Source organism: Carassius carassius, chromosome 42, assembly GCF_963082965.1.
Source record: "Carassius carassius chromosome 42, fCarCar2.1, whole genome shotgun sequence".
In the NCBI taxonomy this organism is placed as follows: Eukaryota; Metazoa; Chordata; class Actinopteri; order Cypriniformes; family Cyprinidae; genus Carassius; species Carassius carassius.
This window is the reverse complement of record NC_081796.1, coordinates 24,946,576-24,958,810: the sequence shown is the minus strand read 5'-3', so window position 1 is coordinate 24,958,810 and position 12,235 is coordinate 24,946,576. Positions and strand designations below refer to the sequence as shown.

The 12,235-nt window shown below is 34.5% G+C and overlaps 3 protein-coding genes across 6 annotated transcripts in view; 1 reads left to right on the top strand and 2 right to left on the bottom strand.

The window, feature by feature from the left end:
• Window positions 1-4,100, bottom strand: part of LOC132123857 (peroxisomal 2,4-dienoyl-CoA reductase [(3E)-enoyl-CoA-producing]) — a 4,429-nt gene extending 329 nt beyond the window's left edge. Inside the window, exons 1-9 of one of the 4 annotated variants that reach the window (XM_059534551.1) lie at window positions 3,961-4,100; window positions 3,636-3,740; window positions 2,721-2,789; window positions 2,429-2,480; window positions 2,213-2,348; window positions 1,861-1,985; window positions 1,622-1,715; window positions 530-634; window positions 268-456 (exon numbers count right to left, since the gene is read on the bottom strand). In XM_059534551.1, coding sequence (XP_059390534.1) covers window positions 268-456; window positions 530-634; window positions 1,622-1,715; window positions 1,861-1,985; window positions 2,213-2,348; window positions 2,429-2,480; window positions 2,721-2,789; window positions 3,636-3,736 — 871 coding nt within the window. In that variant the 5' untranslated portion in view covers window positions 3,737-3,740; window positions 3,961-4,100. Of the gene's footprint in view, window positions 1-215; window positions 457-529; window positions 635-1,621; window positions 1,716-1,860; window positions 1,986-2,212; window positions 2,349-2,428; window positions 2,481-2,720; window positions 2,790-3,635; window positions 3,744-3,821; window positions 3,838-3,960 lie in introns of those variants that run through there. The other 3 variants (XM_059534553.1, XM_059534550.1, XM_059534552.1) reach the window with 3 other exon arrangements.
• Window positions 4,101-5,726: 1,626 nt separating this feature from the next.
• On the top strand, window positions 5,727-6,809 carry LOC132123856 (ubiquinol-cytochrome-c reductase complex assembly factor 4-like). The gene is made up of 2 exons (XM_059534549.1): window positions 5,727-5,891; window positions 6,200-6,809. Exons 1-2 carry the CDS (start codon window positions 5,812-5,814, stop codon window positions 6,537-6,539), a joined length of 420 nt encoding a protein of 139 aa, XP_059390532.1. The 5' UTR covers window positions 5,727-5,811; the 3' UTR covers window positions 6,540-6,809.
• Window positions 6,810-7,177: 368 nt separating this feature from the next.
• Window positions 7,178-9,799, bottom strand: LOC132124341 (histone H3.3A). Its single transcript, XM_059535344.1, has 4 exons — window positions 9,675-9,799; window positions 8,593-8,736; window positions 7,776-7,929; window positions 7,178-7,686 (listed from the first exon to the last, which is right to left on the bottom strand). Exons 2-4 carry the CDS (start codon window positions 8,718-8,720, stop codon window positions 7,558-7,560), a joined length of 411 nt encoding a protein of 136 aa, XP_059391327.1. The 5' UTR covers window positions 8,721-8,736; window positions 9,675-9,799; the 3' UTR covers window positions 7,178-7,557.
• Between the last annotated feature and the right edge of the window lie 2,436 nt (window positions 9,800-12,235).

Below are 12,235 nucleotides of genomic sequence, written 5' to 3'. Positions count from 1 at the left end.
AGAGAAAAGATTTTATATACCAAAGCGTTACCCACATATTCAAAAGGTCAATCACACAGTAGTAGAATAAAAAAAAAGATTGCATGATTTAGAAAAAAAAGATTTCTCCTAAGTGTGTTGAACATTTAAATAATTATTCTAATTACTGATTTATGTTAATCAGTTCAGTCCTTTATAACTATGAAACACCTGTCTTCTAGCACAGGCACACACACCTGTGTGTGGTGTCGTCTGTTCATAGTTTTGCAGCGCGAGATGAGATAATACCCAGCAGCCGCTCCACGTCATTGGCCGAGGTAAGCCACGCCCCTCCGTCGGAGACCAGTATCGCGCCGGTGATGTATGAAGCCGCGCGGCTGGCCAGGAAAAGAACTGCATGTGCGATCTCCGTCTTATTGCCGGCTCTTTGCAGTGGGATGCTGCAGAAAACCCCCGCTGACTCGGCATGTGAACCACCTGAAACAACAATAGTGATGGTGAAAGAGAAAGATATAGTGAAATTACAGTTAGGTCACACAACCGGTCTTACCCAGTCTACGGTATCCCTCTGTGCCAGAGATGGGCCCCGGAGCCACTGTGTTCACCCTCACACCACTGGGGCCCCACTCGACCGCCAAGTGCCTCGTCATGGCATCTACAAACACATTTACATTTACATTTATTCATTTAGCAGACGCTTTTATACAAAGAGACTTACAAATGAGGACAGTGGAAGCAATCAAAAACAACAAAAAGAGCAATGATATATAAGTGCTATAACAAGTCTCAGTTAGGTTAACACAGTACACGTAGCAAGAGCTTTTAAAGAATATAATAAATAAAAAGAAAACAGACAGAATAGAAAAAATAAAGAGCAAACTAGTGATTGAGGTCTTTTTTATAATTGTATAATTAATGAAAAGAAAATAGAATACAAAAAAAGATTACAAAGGTAGTTAGATTAGTTTTTTATAAAGAATAGAATTAGATTAGTGAGTGCTAAAGTTAGAGGGTCAAATTAAAATAAAATAATAACAATATATAAATACACATATGCAGATAATTATTAGTCCCTATTTTAGTATCCTTGATACACTAGTATTTTTTTTGTTGATATTTAGAATTCTTTTTACATTTTTTTAATTTATTTCAATAAACATTTATTTTAAATATAGTTAATTGGGTCAAATCTGTCTTTTCAGGATTTAGGACATATCATATCTTCACAGTTAACTTGAAACATAAATTGCATCTGGCATTATAGGGTCAAAAAGCATGAATAAATACATTAAATAAAATATATACAAGAATAAATCATTAACAATTAGACCAGCAACATGAATTAAAATAAATAAGAGAATTTTGATTTCATTCCATCTTTACACACCAGATGCAATATGATGTATTCCCCTCTTTTATCCAACTCCATGTTTTTATTCGACATACAAATGAGGAACATCAGTCGTCATACTAGTTTTAGATTTATTAATAAGCATACTATTATCTTATGTATCGTTTTTTTTTTTCGTCTGTCATGCACCATTGTTACTCAAATAAATACTTATTATTTATTTACATTTTAAATACAAACATATGACTTTATAAAAATTATGCAGAACATAAACCAAAAATTTAAACTAACCGTTTGCAGCCTTCGCTGACCCAGCATGCACCTGGAGAGCCTGACCTCTGTATCCCAGCGTGGCAGAAATGTTGACAATGGAGCCGCCATGATCCTGAGATAAAGAAATAAAGCCACAAACTATATGAGACTGAATATAAACCACTGCTTCATACAGATGGCTCTCTACATGTGAGAAAAAAAGCAGAGAAGTGAGATATTTTAGTAATAAAATTCTTGAAATGTACGTCTATCTGTACCTTGAACCATTTGTCATAGATGACTTTACTGGTGTTGAAAGTTCCCATAGTGTCGATCTCCATTACGGTCTTGAAAGCGTTAAATGACAGCGATGTAGCTGGACACAAGAAATTACCTGCAGCATCTGTGAAAAAGCAAAAAACTGTATGACTATTTTTAAAAAGACATGTGCTCGCATAATATGTAACCGCACATTAGACAATAATAAAAAAAACGTAGTCAGAGGGTATTTATCTGATTATCAACATCATTATATCTACAGAATCAAGATCTCTGTATGTTTGGGACATGAAAACATGTTTTTAATCAAAGGATAATGCACTGTGTTTGGCCAACTAACTCAAGCCTTACTGTTAATAAGTATGTCAACATGTCCAAAAGTCTTCAAGGTTTCATCCATGGCAGTAGAAATCGTCTCTGGTTTACGCACATCCATGCCAATCGGCAAACACCGTCTGCTTGTAGTGCTGCTTAACTTTTTTGCAGCCTAAACCACACAAACACATAGAGATGAGTTAATCAGAGTAAGGACATCAGTGAGCTGCTGAGGATTTGTAGAGACAGTACCTCGGTGAGTTTCTCCAGATTTCTGCTGGCGATGACCGTGTCACACCCATGCCTGATTGAAAACAGTAAAAATATAAATAAAAAAAATATGAAGCTCCGATCAACTTATTCAGACGAATCTGAAGTTGCAGGCTTGAGAAGACAACATGCTATTGAAAGTCACAAAGGTTTAAGATCTATATGTATGTCATTATAAAATTTATCATGAGTAAAAAATAAATTTAAAAAGGTCGAGCTGAGAGGTTGAGTCATGGACAAAGTGTTGAGAGCGAGAAACTACAGAGGAACTCACCTCATCAGAACTTCTGCTATTCGAAACCCAATACCTGATCCGCCACCAGTTATAAAGGCCACCTGATCACTGCACACACACAAAAATCTCTCTCTCTCTATATATGTATATATATGTATACATATCTGCTGTTTGTTTGGGATCAGTAAGATTTGTAATGTCTTTTTAAAAAAAGGTCTCTTCTGCTCACAAAGGCTGCATTTATTTGACAAAAAATACAGAAAAAAAACTATTATTGTTATTTATTATTATTTAATATTGTTAAATATTATTACCATTTAAAGTAATGGTTTTCTATTTTAATATATTTTAAAATATAATTTATTTCTGTGATGCGCAGCTGAATTTTCAGCATCATTACTACAGTCTTCAGTGTCAATTGATCTTCAGAAATCATAATAATATGCTGATTTATTATCAATGTAGGAAACCATTGTGCTGCTAAATATTATTATTATTATTTTTTTTTTTTTTAATCTGTGATACTTTTTTATCAATTTAACACACTTGCTGAATAAAAGCATTCATTTCTTTAAAAAAAAATGTATTAAATAAAATGACTGACCTCAAACTTTTGAATGATAGTGTATATTGTTACAAAATTTTATATTTTAAATAAGTGCTGTTCTTTTTAACCTTTTATTCATCAAAGCAATAAATTATATCTTAAAGTATATTAAAACAGAAAACTGTTATTTTAAAATGCAATAATATTTCACAACGTTTTACATTTTGTGTATTCCCGATTAAATAAATGCAGCCTTGATCAGCAGAAAAAAAACTTCTTCAAATGAAAAACATACTTCAAAATCTCACTGATTCCAAACTTTTGAACTGCAGTGCATGTATGCATATTGAACGATGCAGGGATTTCAAATGCAAAAGAATGAAAACTTCAGTGTGTATTGTGCTTACATGAGCAGATCAGGGCTGTAGATGTGTGTATATGTGCTCATGCACTCATCAGTCTCAATGTCCTCTGGTAAATTATTGACCAGCTGAGGTTTCTCTGCCATTATCCTTCTAAAAAAAACACATAAAGACATGAAAACCACCAAAATGTAATTTGCATGCGCATGCAAAAAGTCAACTTTTGTTTACATCGCAATAGCAAATGAGAGTCGGACAACTAAAAATCCATATCTACTAAAAGTATTAGATTTGTGATTTTTTTTGCATAATTTTTGCAATGCGCTGGCGAGAAAAAATCCAAACAAAACGTTAAATAAAGTTACTTTACCCAAAACGTGACTCCGTTTGCACACGCGACAAACTCGCGCGTAATTAATGAAGTTTATGTAACAGTTGTTTTCATTTAGCACGATGGACTCCTGTACCTGGCGAGATGTGTGACGTCAAAAGAACGAGCCCACGTATGGCATTATGGGAAATGTAGTCCGCTTGTACTAGCTTTAGCAGTGATGCCGAGTGTAAAAGTTACATACTATTTTATTTGAACATTATGACAAAAACTGTTTACATTATATTCAATAAATAAACGATGTTCAGAGAAAGTTATCGATTAAGAATCAAACATAGCGCATGTTTCTGAGACAGCTTAAAAGAAAAGTAGGCCACTGACTGCTTCAGAATGATAAGCAATTTTTACACAATTAGTTACAAAATCAGATTACACTTTCAAGTAACTAAAGTAATGCATTACTTTTACATTTTCAAGAAAATATCCAAGTTACTTTTCAACGCTAGTTGTGTGCGCTGTGTTCTAGACTGAACGTGAACATGCATGTACTTAACTCAAGTGCACAAAAACATTCAGTAATTCTCAAATCTGATTAAAAACGGTGATACGCAAACACTCGATATGATGCAAACCTGTCATGATTAAATGTTAAATAACATTAATATCATTTATGTATTTGATCCTATGTCATTAACCAATGGCTGCACTCTAAATAAAAAAAGTAATGCAAAAGTAATATAAAGCATTATTTGCATAAAAGGTAACGGTTACATTTTTAGTGAGTAAAGCAATATTCTAATGCTTTACTTTTAAAAATAACTTTTCCCCAACACTGTTAGTGAAATACAAAAAAAAACAAATGTTATAGACAGGGCAGACCTCTCTTGTTACATTTTTAAACATAATTTAAAAAAGACATAACATTGCCTACTTTTAGATTAATAAATAAAAAAACACATCAATCATTTTATTTTATGTAATGCCGAGTTGTATGTATTCACAATAATCACAATACGACTCATTATTTGAATGAATGAAATTGTATAAGTAACAAATTTATACAAGCAAAAAAAAAAACGGTTCATTTTTATTGTTTTGTTCAAAGTTCAGGTCTATTCCAGACTACCTGTTTAGCTCTTCTTTTCGGCATCTGCTGTATCTTGCTCTTCTCCTTGCCCCCCTTGCTGTTCTTTTCAGATTTCTATTTTTTTTTCTAATCAGCATTGATAAAAACGAGTAGCAAATCAGCAGATACTAATAATTTATGAAGGATAATGTAAACATAAGATACTTATTTCAAATACATTAAACAACGTAATTAAACGTATATATATATATATATATATATATATATATATGAGCAGATACATAATCATGCACTATAACCTAGCCAGAACACTTAAACAAATATTACTAATTCAGGAAAGCCATCATAATTGCGTAATGAGTTTATAGAAGTATAAACATGATTCCCCTAAAGATATACAAACACTGACTTCCAAAGAAAACAAAGATTTTTCAATATTTCTTCACAATCACGTGTTGACAGATAGCGCCATGTCTGATGACGTTCCTGCGGCTAAGCAAGATCTGTATCTCTGATTGGTTGGAGATTAGACTTCTGGGAAATGTAGTCCTTAAATTTATCGTCGCGTATTTTTATAATACTCTGCATACAATACCATTTTAACAACATTTGTATTATAACGTGCCACTCTAAAATATATATGGATTGATCAGACAAGCTATTTTATTTAAAACGACTACATAGCAAAGCGGAACTACATTTCATTTGTTTATAGTTTTCCTCCCGGACAGAGTTTAGAGTGGCACTCGTTATATGACCTGAGAGACTAACGCCTGTTTTGAAGAAACCAAGAAACTCTCAAGATGTCACAAGTCTGCGTGCATTTATCACGGTTTTCTTTAGGTCACAGTATTTTTACAAGCCGAAGACACGCAAATTTAAGGCAAGTGAATAATTTTTCCTTGGTTAGATTATATATAGCCTCAGTAGAATTTATGCAACCAGATTGCTTTGTATTGTACATTAATTAAAACAAACCTTTAATGAACAGAAATTGTTTTTGAACAGATTTCTGACCGATTCTTCTTTAAACACTCTTTTATGATCTCTTAAATTGTCAGATGACCTTGGCTAGAGGGATCTCTGTGCAACTCATATTTTATTTTTTAGGCATAAAGAAGCATTGCATTTATTCCTGATATTCTGTAATGTTATTTATGGCATTTTAAATGTAATCTGTTATCTCTGTAGACCATGTGTCAGAAGGATGCTGTCCGTGACATCACCGCTTAATGCAAAGCCCGGAAAACCTCCAGATGATGATGAAGCATCCAAACCCATCCAGTTCTCAACCAGCAAAGCCAGCCACCGAACCTGGAGAGTGGACCGTTCAATGGGCAGCACGTACCAGCGTCCCTGGTGGAAAGTTCTGCCCATCAGCATCATTGGAGTGGGCTTCCTCGTCTGGTGCATGTTCAGGAAAGAGAGCGAGATCGACAAGTCTCTGGAGAAAAACCTCTATGAACATCTACCAGGACTGCAGTCCGATGAAGAGCAGGAGGACGTCGGCATCAAAAACAAACCATCATAGTGGCTTAAAAGGGACATTTTCGATTTGTAATGTTTATTTATAGTTCAGAAGTAAACTTTCCTAGCGGAGGATCATCCAATTGACTGTCCACACTCTGTGCTCTTGAAAGTGTTTTTTTATTGAAATGGATCATCTGCAGCTGGACTTAAATCGAAGATTGTAAAGTCAGCAGCATTGTATTGAAAGCATAATGTAAAAAATTCTGAATTGTAATTGTGGGGTGACTGCTAGTTTATAAATAATGTCATCAGGGAACTATTGTTGAACACTTTATTTTACAGCTCGAGCATCACTTTAAACTCATTTTAGAATTACATAATCAAAGAGGGCAGGTAAAAATTGTTTATGGTTAAAAACAGACTGCGAAACAAGTTTTATTACTTCTGAAAGTCAAACTAAAAGTGGGTGAAATACTTTGCCCTGCTCATTAAAAACATATTTTGCTTTCTCATATTGATTTTTTCTGCATCAACATGCCACTGGATTTTGTCATTATTAGGATCTAGAACACATTACTCACACTTTGTATATAAAGTAGTTTGTGTTGTGTTGGAAAGACTCAATTTACAGCTTCGAGTTAAAATATCATGGCATCTTAAACCCTCCTGAGGACAAAATGATGAACACCGCAAGAAACATTGAGGTAGTGTTAAGTTTATTTACAACCAAATGGCCACAACAGAAGAGAAACCCAATATAATGCTCGAAATAAAATGGACACATTCTAACCCATGAATCATGCAGACTAGTCAGATGCATATGAAAGTCTAAAATTCAAACTTTAAAACCCTGAGGAGCTCCCGGAATGTTCTGATGCCCACCCCCACCCCCCCACTATCAACCACAAGATACCCCTCCCTTACATCAACTACCAAAAAAGAAATACAAAAAAATAAACTACACAGGCATTTAAAGTCAAGAGTGTAAGAACCCCGATGCCCCTCCCACACATCAAACCCCACCCCCATATATTCCTCCACACACACAAAAAAAAAAAGTTGAGTATATAGTAAAAAGTTTAAGCTCGCTCTCCCCGGATTCGTCGGGCCAACTGGATGTCTTTGGGCATAATGGTGACACGTTTGGCGTGGATGGCGCACAAGTTAGTGTCCTCAAACAGACCCACCAGGTATGCTTCGCTTGCCTCCTACAAATCAGAATGAGAAAACATCATTACAAGCGACCAACAAACAGAAAGTGTAGTAGATCTTCACAAGCCAGAACTAGAAAACACACCTGCAAGGCGCCGATAGCAGCGCTCTGGAAACGCAAGTCAGTCTTGAAGTCTTGAGCGATCTCACGAACCAGACGCTGGAAAGGAAGCTTGCGAATCAGCAACTCTGTGGACTTCTGATACCGGCGGATCTCACGAAGAGCCACAGTTCCAGGGCTAAGGGGGAAACCAAGCAGAAGATTACAAATTGACTCACTGTTATTGAGAGAGTACATTGTTGTTTAACAATAGTGCATATAACATTGTACTTTGAATATACTAAATGCATATAAAAATAACTGCGTCTATACACTGAACACAGACAAATGTTTAGAAATGATTCAGTGTCTACACAATGCATATACTAAATATAAAGCATCTACAATATTCAGCATATGCACCATGTAATGTTCATTATACTGTATATACTGAATACATGTAAAATAAACATAGCATAAACCATCTTCATGTAAATTCAGCATATACACAATTTCTTGTAAATATAAAGGTTTTATTTGCATTATATTTTCTATATACTGCAAGTATCACATACTGTAGATAAATGTAACTAAATCATGTATATACATAGCGTGTACGAGAAATACATTTAAAATATTTTTACAGTAATTACATATTCAGTTCATTTATATTTAACAAAATGTGCCAGATAAATTTATATGCACATTATCTTGCATTTACTGCATGTATACATCATTTTTAAACTAAGTCATAATGTATATACATTATAGTGTATAAGCTGAATATAATCTCATGCATATACTGAATTTGAGCAGAATGCTCACGAAAACAAACCTACTACACGTGTTCAGTGTTTCTCACCGGTATCTGTGGGGCTTCTTGACTCCACCGGTGGAGGGCGCACTCTTCCTGGCAGCCTTTGTGGCCAGCTGCTTCCTGGGGGCTTTACCACCGGTGGATTTACGGGCGGTCTGTTTAGTACGTGCCATGGCACTCTAATGAAGCCTAAAGAGAAACAAAAACCGATGATATACAAAAACAGCCGCGGGGGAATTCCGTGCGACATGACGTCATCCGCGACAAAACTCCAGCGTCTGTCCCGCTCCAATAACAGTTACATTTAGTGTTTGAGAAACCATGACAATATCCTAAATAAGTGGCTTACAACATTTAGGAGATTAAATCTAAACTGAAACCTAAAAAAGGTAAACGAGGTGACAATGTAAAATTCTATAAACGTTTTTAAGCATTAAAGTGCATACAAAGTCACGTGTAACTTACATTAGCAGATAGAAGAGCGAATCAGTAATTTGATCACAGTGGGACACTGGGTCACACACACACATAACGGAGTCCCACTCAACACACACACATAGCCTTGAAGGCAAAAATCTTCAAAGGCAGCGACTTTCAGTCACCCATTAAGCCACTAGTACTACATAGAAGCCACGTTCCATTCAATTACGGGAAAATCGATCAGAAACACCCGGTAAACTAAGACGTAACAGCCTGAGAGAAGTCCACCATCTCGGGATGAGACACAGGCACGTTTCGGTCTTTCTTTGGAACATGGCGCCGAAGAGAACCAATTACAGCCTTGTCTTTGTCTACACCGACAACTCAATAACTGTCGCCTGAAAGCGTTTCAATAAAATGTAAAAAAGCGTCAGTTTTGCGAGACTACGTGTTAAAAACAAATTATTAGAGTTAAAAACCGTGAACGAACTTCTGAAGTAAAGCAGAAGTAAATACTAGCTCGCTAGCTTAGCTTGTTGCTACCGCAACAAAAAAAGATATAAAACCGCCATTTACGAATCCAAACACAAAACGCCGACTGAAGATGTTTTCTGTATTATCAAATGTTTTATAAACACGACATTTAAAAGGCTTAATACAATATAATATTTTTTGTTGGTATAAGGGCAACCGTTTATGATACTTACGATTTTTTTTGTTTCGATTAATCCGTCAAACCCACAATAACGAACGTTACGTCAGTTACGCATAGAACGAACTGCCCTGTATTTATACAGTCAGTGACGTCTATGCGCGGGCTAAGCCACGCCCATGTCGAATCTCATTGGCTGGATGAGCGAGGTTCAGAATTTACTATTCTTCATATTTATTATTTATAATAATTTTAGCGCGGGTTTGATGTAATTGTAAAAGGCTGTTTGGTCTGTTTTTGCGAATGAATCAGACTAAAACCGTTTATAAATTTCAAATGGCGTTATATGAACATTTAATCAACAATTTTCTTAAAACATCCGTGTTAGAAGCTTTTAAAATCCTTCCATTTGTAGCCCTGAACCAGTTTGGTGCCGATTACATAACCATGTAAAAACAACCGTCCTTTTTAATAATAGCCAGTGAATTTGGTATAATATTGCAACAATCCTTGCTTTCATAGATCCAATATTTTGAATGCAGTCTTGTGTCACCATTGCCAAAGGAGGGCACATTTTATTGCACTGCAGTAGGAAACTTTAAATGTATTATAGGCGGAATCCTTTGTTTAGTGCACACACATTGGTTATTCACACAAGCATAGTTAAAAGTCAGTAATTATATCTGAAAATCCAACGCTTCGAGCAGAAGTAGTGTACTAATTCTGGAAACTTGACATGTGATCAGCTGTGTTTCTTCATATAAAAGAGCAGACTACTAGTGTATTTGTGATATCAGAAGATTGAAGCTTCAGCTACTGCAGAAAAAAATCACCTGGAAACAAGGTAAGATTGCCCTACAAACAATTCCAGCTGAATGTATTGAATTTACGTGTCATTTTGTAGACTTTGTAACATGCAGTCTAAGGGCCAGATAAATGCTTTGGAAATGCCCTCTGTTTGATCATACTTTCCAGAAACACCCAGAATACTGGAAAATGAGAAATACTCGGATGGCTGGAGTGGTGAGGACACTAAAACAGCAGCACAAACCGCTGGCACTCCTGCCAATGCTAAAAAACACAAGAAGAAGAAAACAGATGATGGAATATGGATGTGTTGTGTTTATATGTATAAACTGTGACAAAGATAAATAAATAATTTGACTTTGTAACTGAGTGTGTTGGAGTCCTGATGAGCTGCTGAGTTGAGAGTTGGATTGGTGCATTGAACAGCTCAAACTCGGCCTGAGAACTCAAAAAACCTTGAGTTAACAGTGTTAGTAAGACAACAAAGAAATACAACATCTATTTAGGTTAAACAAATTCTGGGCAAAAGAAACCTCACCTTCTGTTCTATCTACACATATGCGTCCATAGGGGAAAAAGCGAGCCGCACTCTGAGGATGATCAAACTCATACAAGTCAGGCAAGACAGAGGCATAAATGTGCATATATATATATATATATATATATATATATATATATATATATATATATATATATATATATATATATATATACAATTTTTATTTTATTTTCTATGTGCCTTAAAATTAAGAGGGCAGCTATATATTTTCTTGTATAAGTTTTAAATAATACTGTGATAATAAGTATTATAAAAAATATTATATTAGTTTGGAAATATTTAGTTTAAATTGTTATAATTATATTTTTTAGTACCCTGTCCACTATAGCACCATGTTTTATTTATTTAAATATTTTTTATTTTAAAACTATGTATTTCTTTTAAAAAATTATTATATATTTTTTTAAAAACAATAATTATTTTATTTATTATACGTTTGAATTAATTTGTATTTATATTTAATACTTTTATTTGTTTATTTATTTGGTTAGACGTTAAATTTTTTTATACTTTTTTTCCCCCCTAAACTTTCTCACAGACCCCATTTTGAAAACCCCCCGCCCTACAATATTCTGACAAAAGTTGCTTACATAATTCTTATAAAATTGATGTCTTTTTCCACAGCTGTGACCTCCGCCCGGCTCACCAGTGTGTCTGAAACACACAACCCACAAACAAAACAGACAAATCTCAAGACACACACACTCTTCAAAGACAAATGAACACACAAACACTGATGGAGACACAAAATCTTTTGTTTTCACTAAAACACATGAAAAGTTTCGCTCGAACTTCAACTTATGACTCGACATGGTAACATCAACCAGCAGGAGATGAGATGTGATGTCAATTATTACATACTTCTATTGCACAATTTTGCCATACATTCTCTTTGCATTTTATTAAGCATACAATATTGCTAGATTTTCAATTTTTGTAATGTTCAAAGTGTTGCAACCATAAACACTTATGGGGAAAGTTTTTTATTTCATTGTACTGGGATTTATAGATCTTTTTCAACTGAGTAATACAGATGATTTATTAAAATGTACATATAAATTGTGTATATGAAGCCTGTCTTTAAGATTTGCTATGGTAACAAATTTAAAATTCTTGTATAAGAAATGCCAACTTATTTCTCAAATAACTGAAGTACATTATATTCACCTCAAGTTAATGCTCTAAGCCAAAACAAGCATTTTATTTTTAGATATTTTATTATGTGTAGCATTTTTTATTTTATTTTATCA

Excerpts from the sequence above, each read along its gene's own strand:
- LOC132123856 (XM_059534549.1), top strand. The coding sequence starts at position 5,812 with ATGTCACAAGTCTGCGTGCATTTATCACGGTTTTCTTTAGGTCACAGT. Across the intron at positions 5,892-6,199 it reads CGAAGACACGCAAATTTAAG|ACCATGTGTCAGAAGGATGC; the intron begins GCAAGTGAATAA and ends TTATCTCTGTAG.
- LOC132124341 (XM_059535344.1), bottom strand. The coding sequence starts at position 8,720 with ATGGCACGTACTAAACAGACCGCCCGTAAATCCACCGGTGGTAAAGCC. Across the intron at positions 7,930-8,592 it reads AAGAAGCCCCACAGATACCG|CCCTGGAACTGTGGCTCTTC; the intron begins GTGAGAAACACT and ends TTTCCCCCTTAG. Across the intron at positions 7,687-7,775 it reads CTGCTATCGGCGCCTTGCAG|GAGGCAAGCGAAGCATACCT; the intron begins GTGTGTTTTCTA and ends TCTGATTTGTAG.